At 42.0% G+C, this 20,382-nt stretch overlaps 1 protein-coding gene across 1 annotated transcript; it reads right to left on the reverse strand.

Moving 5' to 3' along the window:
* Window positions 1–15: 15 nt before the first annotated feature.
* On the reverse strand, window positions 16–19,584 carry rundc3b (RUN domain containing 3b). The gene is made up of 11 exons (XM_050047914.1): window positions 18,970–19,584; window positions 10,259–10,374; window positions 7,786–7,919; window positions 7,275–7,360; window positions 6,926–7,015; window positions 6,480–6,560; window positions 5,264–5,438; window positions 3,122–3,279; window positions 1,298–1,444; window positions 992–1,113; window positions 16–904 (listed from the first exon to the last, which is right to left on the reverse strand). The coding sequence occupies exons 1-11, from the start codon at window positions 19,062–19,064 to the stop codon at window positions 759–761; spliced, it is 1,350 nt and encodes a 449-aa protein (XP_049903871.1). The 5' UTR covers window positions 19,065–19,584; the 3' UTR covers window positions 16–758.
* Window positions 19,585–20,382: the final 798 nt, after the last annotated feature.

A 20,382-nucleotide genomic window follows, 5' to 3' on the forward strand; every position in this document is an offset into this window, starting at 1 on the left:
TCTCTGCTGTTCCTCCTCCTTCTTCCTTCCTTCCGCTGTCTTCGTTGGTTCATTTATACACGCGAAACGCGTTCTCTGGCTGGCTGGATTGTCCGCTCGGTCTGCCTTACATACATGGCGGCGCAAGATGGCGACCTCTCTAAAGCAAGGCCCTTGCTATATATATATATATAAAAGCATAATTATAAGGCTACGAAAACCAAATGAATTTTATTTTACAGCGATTATACACTTATATAAACATATTAATGGGTAGAATATTCAGATTCAGATTCAGATTGACAATAAACCATGCCAAATATTACACACTGGCCCTTTAAGGGTTTATTTTGACCGAACCAGAGTCGATGATTATTGGAACAGTGGACTAAAAAACTAAACCAAAAGCAAGTAAACTAAGTCAGACGGTTTTGGTGAGTTTTATTTCGTTTCTGTTGAGTTTGAATGAAGTGTGTTTTACGACGAGGTCACAAGGCAAGTAAGCTTAACGTTAGTCTTAGTTCAGTGAAAGAGAGAATCTTGAATTTATTAACATTTTGTGAGTCTCACCACGACCACCTCTACAAGTGGTTGGAGTTATCGTATCACAGTGCGTCTTGGTGGCTGTTTACACTTGTACTTAGCGCTGTCCACTTGTGATGGTACCACCCAAGAAGCACGTCAATACCAGGTGTAAAGAGGCTCAGAAACACCTACATTAAGAAAGTTCCTGGATTGTCTGGCCCTGGTTGTGATGTGTTTTTTTAGCTCTATGTTCCTTATGAAGGAGTGAAGCCCGGGCTGCTGATCTCTGTTGCAGGACTGGCCAAACACTCGCTGGACTTCAGGCTGGCCAGAGACTTGTAGCTTGCGACTGAGGTCAGGGAGCCACACAGACCCTTTAGAGATGGAGTTTCCTCTTTACCTGAGTGACAAGATAAATAAGATTAATACTCACATCAGAGCAGAGGCCCTCCTGGACAACGGTGCTTACTCGCAGAAGGAGACGTACCTTGGTGGGGCCAGTGTGTGCCGGTCGGCCTGCCCTCTAGACTCATTGTGTGTGCCGGTTCAAGTGAGGTCTGGGAGAGACTCATGTCTGCAGACAGCTGCTCCAGGCTCTGGAAACTCTTCCTGCAAAGAGGCGACAGAGGATCAGTAAAGATTACACGTAACCAGTGCTGAAACAATAATCTTTAAACACATTTACTGATACAGATAAATGAGCAAGGTCTGTACTCCATGTATTAATTCACTTAAGTTATTGAGATTAATTAATAATAAAAAATAGTTGGAAGCTGTAAAAGCATCTACATACTCCTCCCACTGTCCCGTGCTCTTCCTGTACAGCAGCGTGTCCAAGGCAACGGCGTTGGCATCCAAGACGACAGGAGATGGCCACTGATTGGTCAGATGGGCAGTAAGCTCTTGTCTGGACCGCAAATCATTGTTTTTCAGTACCGTGCTAAAGACAACAGACGTCCAGAGTTAGAGACAATTTATTGACTGAATGAACTCTTCAGACAGAAAGAGGACAAAGGTCATTCAGTGCAGTGTAAAATAATATCTGCACAAATGCAGTCACTTAACATTTAACATAAAACATAACACAACATCACACCCAACACAATATCATTATTATGCCAGAAATATATTATGACAACACTAAGATATTTGAAATACTGGAAAAATGCAACAGTGCAGCAGTGATGACTTGAGTCTGTCTCCACCTTCCATCAGCAGAGTGATCGCACTAACAATGACAACACTTTCACAGTCAGCAGTTCATTTAATTTCCACTGGGTGTCCACACCTTGCAGACTCACAAAAGGGCATGTCTCTGACAACCAATCACATCTGTTAAAAGAATGCATCACACCAAGCAACGGGGTCAACACCTCCTCACTATGATAAAAGTTCCTGTCCCTTCCTTGCTCAGAGTTGCTTTGAGAACCTTCCTAACTCACTCCTAAGCTAGGACTCCTTACTAAAGTTTTTAGGCAAAGTTGAGAGCTCTCTGAGAGTGTTCTCAGTTTGTGTTTGTGAATACGGCCCCTGGCCCTCAATAGGGTGCAAGGTGTCCCGCCGACCACTGGCAACAGGGGCCAGAGTGCATTAAAGACGCATCACAACAGAGCTTGTTTATTTAAAAGAAAAGTGCCAGGAGAGGATCGCTGACAGAGGTCAGAGCTAATTATTTATATATTCATCATCTATGTTTGTTTACTAACTGGCCCCTGGCCTCCTGTCATTTTGAAAAAGTGGCCCACTGGCATAGCAAGTTTAGCATTTAGCATACTGTATTTCTAAGAACAGGACCGCAGGAAGACGAGAGGCAGATCCACGTGAGAAGTAGAATCAGAAGAGGATTTATTGCCAAGTAGGTTTTCACTTACAATGAATTTGCTTTGGTTTTTTGGTACATACATAAAAAAGTACTGCAACACTCAAGAATATGAATATAGACTAGAAAAATTACAATAAAAAATATGACTAAGATAGTTATTTAAAAAGTTCAATGACATAGCAAATATGCACAATAAAGCTGTTTATGACTGTGTCAGAATAAGATGTGGAGTTTGTGCAGAAGGTGCAAAAATATTAGTCAGGCAATGTGCAAAAGTTCCCAGTGCAATGTGCAGATCTGCCTCTAATAGGGATCCTTGAATAAACAATAAACAACAATACCTGCGTACTCTAAATACTCTCTGACTCACAGTGTCATCTCTCTGACTGCACTCGCTGCTCCTCACTTTGCCTCTCACTCTATTTGCATTTGAAAACATCCACTGACTCATTCCACTGGCTTTAGACTGCAGTTTAATTTCCAGAGATTCTGACACACAAATCCTCCTGACAGACTGTGCAGCCAGCATTAAATTAGCGATCAAACTGAAAATGTTTTTTCACTAATTAGAGCATTAATTTAAAGACACAACGTTGCTGCAGCTTTTCCTCTCGGCGAAAAACAGCGATTGATTCAACAAAACACAAACAGCAAACCGACTACAACCTCCGGGCTTCCTGCTGTGTCCTGAATGTCAAACCCACAGCTGGATGCTGCTGCAAAATGCTCTCCACCTCACCGTCACCGACCTCACATGCACTGACAAACACACACAGAGAGGCAGGATGAACTCACAGTTGGTCCTGTAGTTCCAGTACAATGTACTCGAGCTGCTCTTTCTCCAGTGTGTGGGAGACGTGTGTGTCTGCTAGGCTCTGCTGAAGAGCTTTGTTATGAGACATGGCCTCTGACAGCTGGGCCTCTCGGAGACGGACCAGCTCCTCTAGGTAGCCCTGAGGTAAACACACACATGAGCATACACATTTGTGTTGTGTGTTTGTTTACAGAAGTATTTCAATGCTGAAAAGATGGTCTTTTTGTAAAACTAGGCTATGCAGTGGAAAAACACAAAGACTTTTGAAATTGGTGCTACATGACCAGAGAAAACAAAGGGAGGGGCTGTGGCATTCGCTTTTGCTCAAGAGGTAGAAAACCTACAACTACCAGAATGCCCTGCGCTGCACCAGACCAATAAACGCTCCTACTAGTAGGTGAGGTAATGCAAGCTTGTTTTGTTTTTTTTTCCAAGGGAAACAATATGGCGGCTGGTATGAAACAAATGATCTTTTTACACATACTACCCACATTGTCATGATACAAAGCTGGTTGATAATGGGTAAAGCACCCCTTTAATGCTGTTTGAGCTTTTTGTTTTTGGCTCAAAGCAAAGTGGAGACAGTGGCAGGTCTGTCGTTTTATCCTCCTGAGACCCTGTGTCCTCATATGACGACGTTATATTTTGGGTTTCCTGCACCTTATACTCCATTCTGCATAACTTGGACCTGTTGTCCTAGTTTGTGGACACTTTTATGCTCAGTCTACAGCTGATCCCGACACAATAGACTCACAAGTCAGTTTAGACGCTTTGCTTAACTAAAGACAGATGACTTTCTCCCTGATTTTGTATTTAGATGGGCGGATACAATCTCAGAGTTTAAAAAAATTCCCTACGTTGCAGAACCAATAGTAAATCCGCAGGGCAGTCCTTCGGTGACTCGCTGAACACTTGTGCTCGTAAACATAGTCCGACTAGAAACACGTGCAGCGGTACAAAATGGCTCAAGTCGCTGTAAGTCCTTCATTTCCACAATCTTGTGGACTGAGCACACGTTTGATAAAACGGAGTTAAATCTCTCGGCATCCATTTTCAAGCTCTCTGTGTGTTTGTTTCCTTGCGGACGAGAAAAGGGGGAGCGCACATTTCCGGGAGGGCGTGACCTTTTCAAAAATGCAAGAGGCGTTGCTTTGTTGCCGGCCGTTTTCGCCGGTGTGTTAAACACACTTTAGAAAGGAGTGTCCCCAGACTATCAGAAGCTGGAGGTAGACAAGGTGCAAAAGCTGATCAAATTTTATGGTTGAAACTTGTTTATTTGTGCTAAATAACATCTGTAATTTGATATGGCTACAAATTTGAACAATTTTAGCAACAGTGACAAGCTAAAATGCTGAAATTGGGACAAACTCGTTTGAGCACACAGGGACTTTAATATTGTACTATCCCAGCATTTCTCACAGGCCAATTAGGTGGGGCAGACTGTTCCCACAGACAAAAAGGACATTGTAGTATGGAGCAGAGAAAATATGATCCAGGGTTACAAAACGAACGAATCACAAAGCTTTTAGATATTTTGCATTACTTGCAATTTTGTTTTGCACAGCCATGTTCAGGCGTTGAAATGAACAGTTTTTGAACAGATTTGGACTTGAACAGTGACCTCTAAGCTCTAAATGTTGCATTGTTTGTAATTTTGTTGCACAACAGTGTTCAGGTATTGAAACAAACAGTTTTATACTTTTTTACACACTTGCGACTATTAAAAACAAGCCCATTGTCTCCCTATGAAGACATCTTTTTGTACAAAAATTACTTCCTGTTCAAAGACAATGTTTAGTTTTTTATACTTATCAGGTCCTTCCAATCCTAAGTAGCTCAGAGAAATTAAAAATGCCTATCAAACACAAGCTGGGGTCTCAGGAGGTTATGTAACAGCCAAAGCCACAGAGGGAAGTGACATTAAGGATGTAGTACATTAAAAAAAATCAAGCTAAATGTGTTTGTTTGTGTCAAAAACATTTCTTCACAGAACACATCTCCTGGCATTTCACAGCTCGAGCTTTTAACGTTCATGCAGGCATCATGGGAAATGTCACGTTTGCATATATATTACCATCCACTTTGTTTATCCCAAAATAACAGTATTACTACACACACACTACCTTCTGCTCCAGTGCCATCCGGTACTTCTGCTCAAAGCGTTTGCACTTGCTGACCAAGTTGCTCTGCTCGGTGAAGATGGAGGCGGCGGTGGCCGTTTTGTCAGGGGTGCTGCTCTCACTGCCGCTGCTCCCCAGAGTCCTCATCTCCTCCTCGTCGCTGCTGATGCTGTCTGCACTGCACAGGGAACAAACATGAGCCTCATATAAGTACACATCCAACACAGCTGGGGCAGGCAAACAGTGGCCTGTGACTGACCCTCTGATGAAAAAGCTTATGTCTTGCCTTTCATAGTTAAAGGGACAGTTCAGCCCAAAATGAAAAATACATATTTTTCCTCTCACTTATAGTGCTGTTTATCAGTCTAGATTGTTTTGGTGTGAGTTGTCGAGTGTTGGAGATATCAGCCGTAGAGATGTCTGTCTTCTCTCAAATATAATGGAACTAGATGGCACTCGGCTTGTGGTGCTCAAAGTGCCAAAAAAAACATTTGAAAAACTCAACAGCAATGTCTCGTCCCAGAAATCATGACCTGGTTACTCAAGATAATCCACAGACTTTGTTGTGAGCAGTTTCATGTATTCAGTCTATTGATAATCGATCTATCGTGCAGTCAGAATGTTTGTGGGTGCAGGTGGGAGCTGACACGCACCCTGTGGGAATGGACAGGAATAGATAACACACTGTGGGAGTGGGTGGTGGTGGTCAGAAATCCAGCAGGAACAGGCAGGAGTGGGATTAGGAAAACAGTCCTATGCAGGGCACGCTTCCTTCTGCGCGGTGATACAGTTGGCGAGTGTAGTTCGGTAGCAAGGAAATAGTTCCTACATGAAACTGCTCACAACAAGGTCTGTGGATTATCTTGAGTAACCAGGTCATGATTTCTGCAAAGAGACATTGCTGTTGAGTTTTCAAATGTATTTTTGACACTTGCACCACAAGCCGAGTGTCATCTAGCTCCATTATATTGCAGAGAAAGTTAATATCTCCAACACTCGACAACTCACACCAAAACAATCTAGACTAATAAACAGCACTACAGGTAAGAGGAAAAATATGTATTTTTAATTCAGGGGTGAACTGCCCCTTTAAAACTTTTGCACGACTTTTAAAAAATCTGCTGTAGACAACAGTGTAAATACAATTTAAATCCCAATAAAAATGACTTTGTTGACCCCTGCTATCATGTGTTATTGGGTGTTATTTGACCTCACATACTTCTGAGTGAACTTCAGGTAAGGCGTGTAGTCGATCACGGCGGGGCAGCTCCCGTCCAGACCCTCTCCTTTCAGACAGAAGCTAAAAGACACGATGGAGAATCAAAGCACCATCTCTTCTGCTGCAACAATGCCGATTTAGGTGTGTCCAGTGAGAGTAGGTAAATACTTACGCAAACAAACATCTAGCTCCGGTAAATTATATAAAACTTTTAATCTAAAATGTATTTCTATTATAGTCAAGAGGAGCAGCTTGTTATTCCATCCACGTCCTCCTTTTGACTCATTACACATAAAAGCCTTTTGGCTCAGCCTCAAAACCGGAGGAGGGATCGTAACTTTTCCGATGACACTTTGCCAAAGAAAGCTACGTACTGACTGAGCAGCAGGGAGAAAAAGAAAGTACACTTAGAGTTACAGTGAGAAATAGCAGACTGTGATTAGTACCTGAAGTCAATGGTGTTGAGTCCGATAAGCGTGTCTGCTAACAGCCCCGCCTCCTCTCCCAGTATGATCGCTCCGTCCTCATAAAACCTCCTACAGTCACACATGTGCAAACATTATCGACATTAATTCCTTTAGATGCAGTGAGATGACTGGGAGTTGAATAAAAAGTGGAGCAGGAAGGTGGAGCTGTAAGATGTGTGATAATCGACTAATAAGAAGATGTAAATGATGCTGCAGGATGCTGATGTTGGAGAGAGACCCTGTCTGAATGCACTTGATTTGATAAAGATGTCATAATTAGGGTTGAAGGGGAAACAGTGTGTAGAGTGTATGAGCAGCACATTAAGACCTGGTGGTTTTGAAGTCCCTCAGTGCAGATGAGATGTATTCTGATAATCTTTTCTCCATCAGGACCACTCTGATCCACGCCCTGCCCTGCAGAGACAGACACAAGTAACACTGAGCCATTAGTCGAAGCTTATGGAGTTCATGACCTGAGAGAGTGTGCGCCTGTGTGTGCCTTGTTCTCACCTACAGCCAACATTAGCTCCAATTGTTTGCTCTCTTACTTGCGGGGTTAGACTGACTCACGTTTTATAAGCATGAGTGTTCTTAACAGTTTTTTTGTTCCCTTTGTTCTTTTTCTGAGGGGATAATATAAAGTGGGCTAAAATAACAAACCTCTCATTGTGCACTGTGTGTGTGCTGCAGGTCAGGACACTGTCGGACTCAGTATATCTTTCAATTTCTGGCTAAATTTACACATTAAAAAAGAAAATAATTAAATTGGAGATTCAAGTTATTTTCCTCCCTGCTGCCTCGGGTAATTAAATCTGGTCCCAAGACAGATTTATCCTCACTTTAGCTCTCGACGATCGCACATTCTCCATGCTCTCAATGCTTCGGATGCAATTATGAGGGACTTTACTGCAGGCGGCTTTTATGTAATCCCAGAAACTCCGAGGACTCTCATAACCAAACCAAGTTGTCTGACCTGAGAGAAAAAAGAGAGACAGAAACAGAGGTTTTAAAAGCTTGAATCTGCATTAGTCATTCTCTGAATGTTAAAGGGATAGTGCACCCAAAAATGAAAATTCAGCCATTATCTACTCACCCATATGCCGAGGGAGGCTCAGGTGAAGTTTTAAAGTCCTCACATCACTTGCGGAGATCCAAGGGGAGAGGAGGTAGCAACACAACTCCACCTAATGCAGGCTGACGGCACCCCAGATTCAAACGTCCAAAAACACATAATTGAAACCACAAAATATCTCCATATTGCTCGTCCATAGTGATTCAAGTGTCCTGAAGCCCCGACATAAAAAGTTGTTTGGAAAAACGTAATTTTAACTCAACAACTTTTTGGGCTTCAGGACACTTGGATCACTATGGACGAGCAGTATGGAGATATTTTGTGGTTTCAATTATGTGTTTTTGGACGTTTGAATCTGGGGCGCCATCAGCCTCCATTAGGTGGAGTTGTGTTGCTACCTCCTCTCCCCTCGGATCTCCGCAAGTGATGTGAGGACTTTAAAACTTCACCAGAGCCTCCATCGGCATATGGGTGAGTAGATAATGGCTGAATTTTCATTTTTGGGTGCACTATCCCTTTAAAGATGCACAAAGCAAGTTTGTACTCGCTATACATACGGCAGTGGAACACAGTTTAAGGGATTTTTTTAAAGAGAAATTACACTGAAGTGACATATAATATGCACTCATTGGACTGAATGTATTAGAATTACCACCTCAGGGTCGTATGTCTCTGTTAACCAGTCAAGTTGCAGTTACAGTTTATATCCATGTCTCATATGTAGCCATGATGGTAGACAACACTTAAAATATGGATGCTGCTGCAAAGAAGCTACATATTCTAAAAAATGGATGCTTCACACACATCTTCAACCCGGCAGCACAGAAGATCTATGCAATCAAATCAGTTTCAAGATGGACACCCAAGATTAGTGTCACTAACTAGTGTCACAGTGAAGTTGACCTTTGACCTTTTGGATATAAAATGTCATTACTTTATAATTATATCCTGAGTGACATTTATGTCAAAATTTTGTCATAATTAGCGTACAAATTCTTGAGAGATGGCCAAAAACATGTTTTGTGAGGTCACACAGACCTTTGACCCCACACTTGAGTCCAAGTGGACGTTTCTGCCAAATTTGAAGAAATTCCCTTAAGCCATTCCTGAGATATCTTGTTCATGAGAGCGGGACGGACAGACGGACAACCCGAAAAATAATGCCTTTGGCAATGGCTATGTTTGTACCAGCAGGAAGGCACAAGAAGTCCACCTTTCTGAAAGTAGATACTTTAATGATACTGAAGCATATTGCACAAAACACCTTAGGTAAAGATTTTCCTTAAAGTCCTAGTTAAGGTTTCCTCAAAATAAAATCAGTTGCACAAAACACCCTTAAGTCTTCTCCTTAAGATAATTTAAAATGATTACTTAAGTATTTAAGGATTTCTACTTGTCTTGGTCTTTTACTTAAAGAAACCCTACACAGTTGCACAAAAGACCTTAGCAACCAGAGCATGGTAAAAAAAAAAAGGTACGTCCGACTTATCTTAACTGCAACACAACAGTGTTTATGGTACTTGAGATCTAATTTAATCTTCTCCTCCTCTGACCAATATAGTTTTGTTGTCTTCAGCCATTTTTTCACTAACTATAGGCCAAATTTGTGAGTCCAAGCAAATAAACAATCTCCAGGGACACTTTTACCGCTGTAAAATCTCTTTCTATGCAGTAGATGAGTTCACATTTTTCCTTAACTAGAGAAACCTTGTTAAGGATTCTGTGCAACTGTGTAAGTCCCTCAGGTAAGGAGAAAATAAGCCTTAAGTTTCATACTTAAGGAGAAAACTTAAGGTGTTTTGTGCAACTGGTCCCGGGTCTTTAACAGGCCAGTATTTATACTATAGTTTAGAAATAATAAGAATCTACTGTGTTTGATAATGAGAATATTTTTTTTACCAGCATCCACGCTTGATCTCAATAAAGGGACACAAGATGCCTGTTGTTACCCTAACTAGTGATTGCAACCGATGAGTCACTCCAATTTCACATTAAAATTTTGCATATTTTTTCATTTTCTTATCTGGGTTGCTGTTATCAAGACACAAGTGACCACAACGTCCGCTGCTCATTTCCTACTAAGAACCATTATTACGTGTCTTCCCTCTCTTTCCCTCTCATGTTTCCTGTCACTCTCTTATCAATAAAGTCAGAACATGACAAAAATAATATTGCATTCTGCAGCTTAAATATTAGGCTGCATGGCATGCATATGTTTATGTATGGGTTATGTCTTTTACCTTTGAGTCGATGACTGAGGATGTGCTCCAGGATGGAAACAAAGTTGATGAACTCTGGAGACGTGTCGTCTATTGTCTCAAAACAGGAACGGTCCAGAAGAGTCTTCACTGAAAACCTGGACACAAAAGAAGATGCACACACTGGTATTAAAATCACTTATTAGGCCTGTATGGAGCTCTATAGGTATCTACCAGGAAGGAACGTCTGATGAAAAGAGGCTACTGGTTGCAGTATGGGAACTGCAGGATCAAGCAGTTTTGTTACATTTAATAAATAGCCAGAATATGTTGGCCCTTTCATGTAAAAAAAAAATCTCTCTCGTGAGTCCCCAAACTGAAGGCGAGTATCCCTTTAAATGTGCGAGGGACCTATTCCCATTTTTCTACACTGACATCTAAGCATCCACATTGATAAAAGACTTTCTTTGTTGCTGTCTGATCCCAGGCTGAGTGATGTGAAACACTCGAAAAGGTAATACACACTTTACTGAATGCATCACAACAAACAAACAAAAAGAAGAAGAAGAATTTTAATTGACATAAACTGAACGTAACATGTCTGTCATTAATTACAAGGCAAGAAAAATAAACACATTTTGCCTCCAGAGTTTTTTTTCCTTTTGTATTTGCAGATACAAGCTTCATGAATACTGTTCAGACTGACTGATCTGCAGCTACTCGGGAATATGTATGAAGATTTGTTATGACTGAAGTCCCTGAGCTTTAGATTTGCAGTGTCATGCTGAGTAGGTGTGTATTCAATCTCCTCTTGAAGGCTGTCTGGTCTATAAAAGGTCAGAAAATAGTGGAGAATATTGCTCAAAAGGCCAAGATGACGTCCTAAAATGTCTTATTTAACCCACAGCCCAAAGATATTGAGTTTACTAGGATTAAAGAAACCAGAAATATTTCAATTTAAGAAGCTGATATCAGATAATTTCACTTTTTTCTTGATTGATCATCAAATTATTTGGCGATTAATTTCATAGTTGACAACTGATTGAATGAATGCTGCAGCTCTAATGTGAACACTACTTGAGGTGGTGTCTCTGATGACAGCAGGGGGGAGGCTGCTCCATGCTGTTACAGCAGAGTGGAGAAAGATCCTATCAAGACATCTGTTATTAGCTCTGGGGAGTGACAAGAGATGGCTTGGTGGTTCGACCTGGGACATGAGCTGAGGGAAGCAGTGCATCTTGAAAAGAGAGTTGTTGCAGCAACTGTTCACCAATGGTTAGCGAGGCTTTGATTAATATCCTGTGATGATAACAGTCATAATGTGCTGCCCACTGCGACAGTCATGTGCTCCGGCTGACTCCATCTAATCTGGTTTCAACTAATTAGACAGGAAGGAGAGTTAATGGGCAAGTGTGTGTGTGTGTGTGTGTGTGTGTGTGTGTGTGTGTGTGTGTGTGTGTGTGTGTGTGTGTGTGTGTGTGTTGTCCAAATTCTGCCAAACTGTGTCTCTTTCTATCTCGTTGCTTAGCAGCAGGTTGACCACAGAGCGCGGGCTTCCTGTGAAAGAAGACGAAAGCAGAGAGATTTCAGCTTATTTCCATGAACAACGGCAGGTTTTAATGACATGTCATGTAAATTAACTTTCAGACACTTTGAAAATCAGCCCTGCTCTTTACAGCAATTTAGGCAGACACCACAGAAACGTTTCTGCAAACCACCAATACGTTACATTTGCACGTTATAATGTAGTGGATATGTTGAAACCTTATGTTTCACCAACACTGCGGTTAATGTGTGCCTAAAATACCTGGGTCTAGGGCACAATCTCTGCTGGAACGTAGCTGCTTTTTGTGTCATTTCCCAGCAGAAAAGACAGAAAACTTCTGGGATCTAAAAGGCTGCTGGAAAAACAGCAACTAGTCCCTACAAATCACAAACATTTAGGGGTTGAAAGGCCGCAGGAAACTCAGCAGCGGGTTCCTAAAAATACCCACTTTTGATGGCTTAAAAGCAGCCATGAAAAGCCGCATGAAACGCAGCCACATGTCCCTAAAAAACACCCACATTTAAGGACTGAAAAGCTGCAGGAAACATAGCACCAGGTCCATAAAAATAAACCCATGTTTTCCTGGTATTTCCCAGCAAGAAAGCCTAAAAATACACCCTCTTTTGGGGTCTAAAAAGCTGCTGGAAAAACAGCAATGGGCCCCTACAAAACACCCACATATAACGGCTTAAAAGTTGTAGGAAACATCGCACCAGGTCCATAACAAAAATACCCACATTTGGGTAAAAGCCCCTGGAAAATCACCCACAGGTCGCTTAAAAGCAGCCATGTTTGGGGACTAAACAGCCGCTGTAAACACGGCAATGACTCGGTTAAACACGACCAGTTTTGCTGTTTGTTGGTCTCAAACAGTGGTTTGCAACTTGGCAGGTATCTTGCCTAAGTGTCATGCCATCAACCATTCCCCCCACCTCCTGATGAAAAAGTCACCTCATATATTACATGCAAACTTAATGTATTAGTGGTTTGCAGAAAAGTATAATACCAACATTCTCTTCTGGAGACTGGGTTGAAAGTTTAGGAACACCTGTAGCAGACTATGTACAATATAATACACATTAGAAATTATATCACTGTGAAGATGGTTTTAACATAGAGTTAAGTCAAATTCATTTATAGAGCACATTTCAAAACAACAGATGTACTTTACGAAGAAATGTAAAATACAATTCAAATTATTAAAAACAAAACAAATAAATAACTATAACAGACAAAACTAGGACAATTGTTTAAATTTGGGTTTTTAAAAGTGGTGATAGATGGGTTAAACTGTTTGATCTCTCCAATGAATCGACTGAATAAAGTCCCTTTAAGGTCAGACAGCCCAAGACCAGAACATCCACAACACTGTCCAGCCACACACAGCTCATTTAACATAACGCTGCATTCAAATGTAACTCCTGAGGCTGTGTTTTCGATATCAAAAGTCAGTCACGCACAGTATCGCTCGCTGAGGTGGTTAAAGTCGTGAGAACCCTGTTGCTAGGCGACCGACAACAATAATCGATGTTACCTCTCAGAAAATGGTGAATGATCTGTTTTCTGCATGTCAACGCATTCTGCTCATGAATGAGAGAAATTCCCAGCGAGACATGATGGACTCATGATGTGACAATACGCGACGTCTGAGCCATCAGAAAATAATTATTCCCACAGACACAGGGCACCATTTGAGGGCTTGTCTCCCCCCTGAGATGTCAATCAATCAGATTTCATTCAGAAAGCTGTGTGCTTAGATGAATAACATCACACAGCCTCTTAGAAAACACTGCTGCTCTTCTCTTTGGCCTTCACTCTATAAAAACATCTCCTCAGTTATTTATAAAAACCCTTTTAAAGCAGTGTTTTAGATGTTTTCCTCCATGTGATTACATGACTGTAGGTGGACACCCTCTGTCCTCCATCAGAACATTGAATTTAATGACTTCAGCACAGAGAGGTCAAATCAGTCAGAGTGCATGAAAACACCTGTGTAGGTTTGAAGGGTGTTAAAATAGAAAGAAGTTGGTCTTAAAGATATATGGTGACATATGGTGTTTTTTATAAGACATATCATGAATGATATGAGCAGTCAATGCATTGGCTGAGCATTTCCACATTAGAACTGGTACAGATGAGTCTCAAAAACACGGATTTCGACAGCAAGGGCCCAGTTGTTGAAAGAAATGTAGTGGAAGTCCCATGATTTGCTGTCTAGGATCAGCTAATCCATCTTAGTTTTGTGCCAGTTTTTCAAAGCAACATTGCATTGGATCACCCTAATCCAGATACAAATTTTTAAGAGCACCAAATCTGCTCTAAATAGGATTACATATCAATGTAGTCTGCCAGCAAACTCACTGTAATTACCACTTGTCATCATAGGTGCTGCCAAAAAGAACGAAACAGAAATCTTTAATATTATAACTTTAAATAATTTTTGTTTGATTTTGACAGCTTATTCTATGGGGACAACATCCTTTTCGAACTTTACTATACTGAAAGGCTTAATAGGTTGCATAATGTCTAATCTATCTACTTTATCACAGTAACTGTTATACAAATAAAGTGCAAAATATTATCAAATGTATATATATTTTACCAATTTTAAAGTTTTATAACAAGCTCCTGAATCCACACTTCAGGATAATCCTCATTTACTGGATCTTCTGACAGCCCATTTTCAAGATTTGATCATATCTGACAGCCGAAATGCGATCACATTATATCTGAACTGGGCCGTCGGTTTCAAACGCAACACAATCTCACACTGACCTCATCACACATTGACGTTTGGTCACGGACCTTCTACATCCAGATACGATGTGAAAGGTACCCTGGGTGAGTTGGTTGTTGACGTTCTGGGACTCTGTGTCAAGTACTGCCTGCTACATGCATTGTCTTCTTTCAAAATACACTTGTATTTTCTCAGGAAATTTACCGTCTACATACAGTCTCTTTCAAAATAAACACATTATGTCCGTAGAACAACGTGAATTCAGGTTTTATTTCCTCCAACAACTAACACACATGGTTAACTTTAGGAACAAAAGAACAGGATTTGGCCTTATAATCTTAGGGGAAGTGAGCACGGCTCTCCTGAGTGAAGGTCGGTGTTTGTTGGACCCATCCACCACCTCTCCCACCCACCCTACTTGGACTTTCGCCACCTTAACTTTCATTTTTCACCCGCCGTGTTTCCCCCTGACACAGCTGAGCACCATTAAACTATAATGGCGACCAGCTGTGTATCATGCCAACATTAAAGGACGGCTTTTTTCATCAGTGTCTTACGCCACAAGTCACTGCCCAAGCGCTAGATTTCGAAGATTTCAGAGTGAGACCAGGTTGTCAAACGTTACCAACATAAGGAACCAATCTTGTCAACTTGAAGGGTGGAGATTTCCATATCATTAGCATAACACTCAAGGGGTATCAAAAGAGAAGCCAGGTGTAGCTACGTTTCAGTATTTTGCAAGTTAAGCGTGCTTTCACACCTAACCTGTTTGGTCTGGTTAAAATCAACTCAAGTCAGGGCGTCGGTGGCTTAGTGGTAGAGCAGGCGCCCCATGTACAAGGCTGTTGCCACAGCGGCCTGGGTTCGACTCCAGCATGTGGCCCTTTGCTGCATGTCACTCCCTCTCTCTCACTTGTCTGTACTATCCATTGAAGGCTAAAAATGCATCCCCCCCCCACAAAAAAAATCAACTCAAGTCTGTTTGTGCATTTAGTACGGTTCGTTGTGCTAGTGTGAAAGCTGCCAATCAAACCTTGGTGTGGATCAAACAACCAAACCAAGACCACGTAAAAAGGTGGTCTCAGTTTACTTCCAAGCAAACTGGTGCAGCTTGTTTGCGGTGTGAAAGCAAATGAACCAACCACAGCATTTCATAATAGTAGATATGTGATTTCCAAAGCTGATCTACTAATAATCAATCTGCTGATCCTGAAATCTGTCCGCTTTCTGATGACCGATCTGCATAAGGCCATGTATATGACCTGTCAAAGCTGATAATTTGGTGACCATGCTAACCCATATGCACGGCTGTGTGGGTATTTTCTTTGATTAATAGGTCAAAGCTGTTAAAACAGCCGATGGGTGGGTGGAGACAGAAGCGAGAAACTAATCTGCATGTTCACAGATCTGCGCATACTAAATAGAGGCAAAGGTGTAGAGTTACATGTAAGCCATTTAAGGGCATGAAGAGGTTGTTTTCAGGGAAAATACTCCAAAATATGTAACTTGCAGTGTCCTGCCTCTTTTGTCTTTTGAGCTTTTAGAGAATGTCTGTTGACAGTTCCTGCAGCAGCTCTTACAGAGTCTCTGCTTTCCTCTCATGCTCACTTTCAGTAGCGATCTACACTTTTCTTAAAGCCTAAACCGCCTAACAAGCAGCCGGCTCATGCTGTGCAGACAAGCACTGCTCAAACCAAGTGAAATTGAAATTCTGGTGAAGATCCTAAAGTTTCCGGGGGGCTGTATAAAATGATGAATAAGACATCCGCAATTTGCATGGAATATATTTCACTCAGTGTTCAACATCAAGGTTTAAATAAAAAGCTGCAACAAGCCAATGCAGAATATGCAGTATATGTTAATAGGGCTGCAAACTAACTATCAATTAACCTGCTTGATTAATCATTCTGTCTATAAAATGACAGAAAATTACTGTAAAATAACAATTCATATTTCCCAATGTGACATTCACAGTGTTTGTTTTGTCCAAGCAACAGTCAAAAACCCCAAAGATATAATGTTTCCTGTCATATATAAGAAAAGCATCAAATCTTTACATGTGAGCAGCTGTGACCCGTAAATACAATAGATGAAATAAAATGTGTCAATATCGGTGAAGCATTTCAGAGATGGAGAGAAAATGTTGATAGTGTAGCCTACTCAAGCGGCTGAAATGAATTTCCTTAGAAGGGTGGCTGGGCTCAGCCGCAGAGACTGGGCAAGGCGCTAAGACATCTGGAGGGAGCTCGGAGCCTCTGCTCCTTTGCTTCGAAAGGGGTCAGTTAAGGTGGTTTGGGCATCTGATAAGGATGCGTCCTTGGCGTCTCTCGCTTAAGGTGTTCCGGGCAACTGGTAGGAGGCCCCGGGCAGACTCAGAGTACGCTGAAGGGATTACATATCTCGTCTGGCCTGGGAACACCTTGGGGCCCCCAAAGAGGAGCTGGAAAGCGTTGCTGGGGAGAGGGACGCCTGGAAAACCCCCACTGACCAGGCTTCGGATAAGTGGTTGAAAATGGATGGATGGATGTAGCCGTCTCCTAACCAGAGCAAAAGGCTCACGACTGACCAGATCAGCAAACTTTCTGTTGCTGCTGTTACACAGGTTAGACCCAGCACTGCTGCTAGCCACCAGCCCACTGAGACACCCAGCACTGGGGGGTTTGCGCTGGCCAAATTTGAGATGCAACAGCCACTAACAGAAGGTCCATCTCCCAGGCTGCAGCCTGCTCTCCTCCCAGGGAAGCACTCTACAGCAGTGGGGAGCGAGGCAGAGAGACTGTGGGTCTGCTTGCTGGGTAATTCTTGTCTCATTTCTGATACACAGAGAGAGAGCAGGGCAAGGAGGTGCCGGGAGAATGAGCTGTGTGCTACTGTACAATGAAATAAGATTAGATACATCAATGTAAAGGAAACAATGGACTACTGAATGAAGCATGTGCATGTGCCCATGGTCGTCCGGTGGGAGGGGTTTAAGACAGAGAGGGGAGAGCTGCAGGAGGGGGGTGTATTTTCAAATCCTGACTTTTTTCCTTTTGCCATTTCCAGATTTCTGCCTGTCTCGGCTTTAAAGCTACCAAAGAGGAAACAAGAGGGAAAATTTACTGTCCTCCTTCAATATTACTCTGCCCTCCTCCAGTAATATTTAATCCTCCACTCATTAATTTTGCCATCTCTTTCTCTCACCCTCCTTCTCCCTCCTCCGCTTGTGCCAATCAGCGAGTTGATGGCTGGTGCGGAGGCAGAGAGAGCCGGGAAAGGGACCAGAGTGGTCAGCATGCAGCACCTGCGTCTAATTACTCTCCCTTTACATCTGTTTCAGTGACGTTAATGGAGGAAGGCGTACCAGACACGCTACACCTGATACTGTCCTGAAACCTGAAAATTATATTTGTTCTCTTGTAAACAGAGCAGACACCAGCTGGAGCAGGTGGTGTATTATCAGTTTGTTTTCTGGACTGTTACTCTTTCTTGGTGCCAAAATAAAAAATTACGCCTCTGCATCTTTGCTTTTCTCTGACCCTTTGTGCTCCTCAGTCTCAAACGCACCACAGGGACTGTCAGTCAGTAACTGACATGTGCCAGCAGCTCAGAGAGGACCACAGATCAATACTCAAAGAGCTTTTCACTTCAGCTGACAAAGAGAGGAGGGGAAACAGGCGGGCGACACGTGTGCACACACCTCAACATCTATTTATCTACCTGTCAACCATGCTCCATATATATCAACCAAGCTTATATTTATGAATGCAATGAGGAATGAATGACTGGGTTGGGGTGCATAAACACAGAATTTATGCATTGTTTTCCAGACTTAGTATCTTTATATTTAAGTTTCAGACAGTCAAAACAGGAAAAACCACTTAGTATTTTTCTACTTTAATCATATTTCTGGTGTGTTAAAGCACCAGTGAGGGGAATTTAAAAATATAAATGCATATTTGCACAGTTAAATGAACAAAAAATATATAAAAACAACATTTTTCAGTTTGCTTTTGATGCCTAATCCAACATTTTTATTGAGGTGGGATTGTGATGGAGGAATTTGGACTCATGACCTGAGTATTTCCAAAATCCCGGCTTAATCCTACACTGAACTGATTGTATGGGTAATTAAAAGTGAAATGTGATTGTTTAATGGAGGCTTGTGTAGGCTGCTTGTAGTGGGTGAGTGTGCATTTGTGTGTGAGTGAATGAAAGAGGCAAAATACACATGATAGATGCATTTACCTGAGGTCAGCCAGCTGGTATTTAAAAACATAAATAAATAAATTCAATTATATTTTCATGCATATCGTCTAAAAGATGCAGGATGACTTTCTCCCATGTGCACATGAAGTCATATTTTTAAATACGGATCCACGAGCTAAGCTCAAACAAACGCCTCTGAGATTATTAATAAACATCTCTGCCGTGAGGCGCTGTTTCATCCTCCCTGTCATCAGATAAAAGAGCAGCGTGAGGAAATCCCACCTGCACACCGTGAGCAGGTTCCTCCTCTCCACCGCGGCGCTCCTGCCCGCTCCCCGCTTGCGGATGAGGTGCAGCCCCACGCCGAGCGACGCCATCCCCGGCCCGTGTCCGTCCGTGGCTGCGGGCGGAGGCGGTGCGTCGTCTCCGCTCCGCTCACTCTGCTGCACCAGGAAAGGACCAGCTGTCTCCGTCACCCCGGAGGAACACACGCTGCTCCGCTGCAGGAGGGGCTGAGGGCTCAACACAAAGCTGGGTCAAGGCAACTGGTACAGAACTTCCGGCTGCAACCTTCAGAATAAAAGCTAATATAATATAATATAATACAATGTGTCAGAATACAACTTAAAGGTCTTGGGTTTGGTGATATCTAGTGGTGAGGTTGCAGATTGCAACCATGGACTTATAAAATACCTAAATGGACATAGCTACCTTGATGTCACCCATTGGTTGGTGGACACTGGTTTGAAGCCTCAAGTTTGGCATTTCTCCAGAAGTGACCATATTTGGACATGAGGGTGGAGCTGTGGAGGAGTGAAGGGTGGATCTGACTCATGGCCTGTTGCTCAAGTAATTCTGCATAACTTTAAGCCGTGATAAAATGTAAACCGCTGAGTCATATAAAAATTTTACCCCCTGTGCAGTTGTCATGAATGTTGAAATTATCTACAGGGACTGTTTTTTGTTTCAAGCTGTAAACATGATTCTTTCTGCTGTAAAGTTGGGCATGTTAACATGGGGGGTCTGTGGGGATTGACGTATGGAGCCAGTCTCAAGTGGCCATGAGAGGAACTGCAATATTTGGCTCAGGAGGATGCTGCTTGGTCAGAATGCAAATAAGTCTAGTATGTCGGATTTCGTGCCATCTAGTGGTGAAATTATAGATTGCAACCAATGGAAACTTCACCTGTGTGCCAAGCATGTTAGTTAGAGAACTATGATGGCTGATATGAAAATGCAAATGGCCCTATCAAGAGCCAGTGTGCAGGCTACTGTAGAACAACATGACAGACTCTGCGGAGGAGGACTTAGAATATAGATATAAACGTCTCATTCTAAGGTAACAAAAACACAGTTCTTAGTTTGAACACATACTTGTGAATTTATGTTCAATTTCTGCCAATATATCTCCTTCAGTTTATATTAGACAAGGAATTCAAAAAAACTCAAATTGTGCAGTTTATGACAAATACTTCGTTCAAATGTTTCTGTTTCATTTGAGAGGACATTATTGGTTAAAAATATGTTGTAATTTCTGACAGAAACAATTCCCATGATGCTGCTAAATGTCATTTACCCTGACATGAAGTCTTGTTCTTTGTTTTGTTTTGTTTTTTAAGTTTGGGAGTACCTGGGGACCTATCTATCTATCTATCTATCTATCTATCTATATTATTAGTAGTAGTAGTAGAAGTA

Source organism: Epinephelus moara, chromosome 6 (genome assembly GCF_006386435.1).
Source record: "Epinephelus moara isolate mb chromosome 6, YSFRI_EMoa_1.0, whole genome shotgun sequence".
Classification (NCBI taxonomy): Eukaryota; Metazoa; Chordata; class Actinopteri; order Perciformes; family Serranidae; genus Epinephelus; species Epinephelus moara.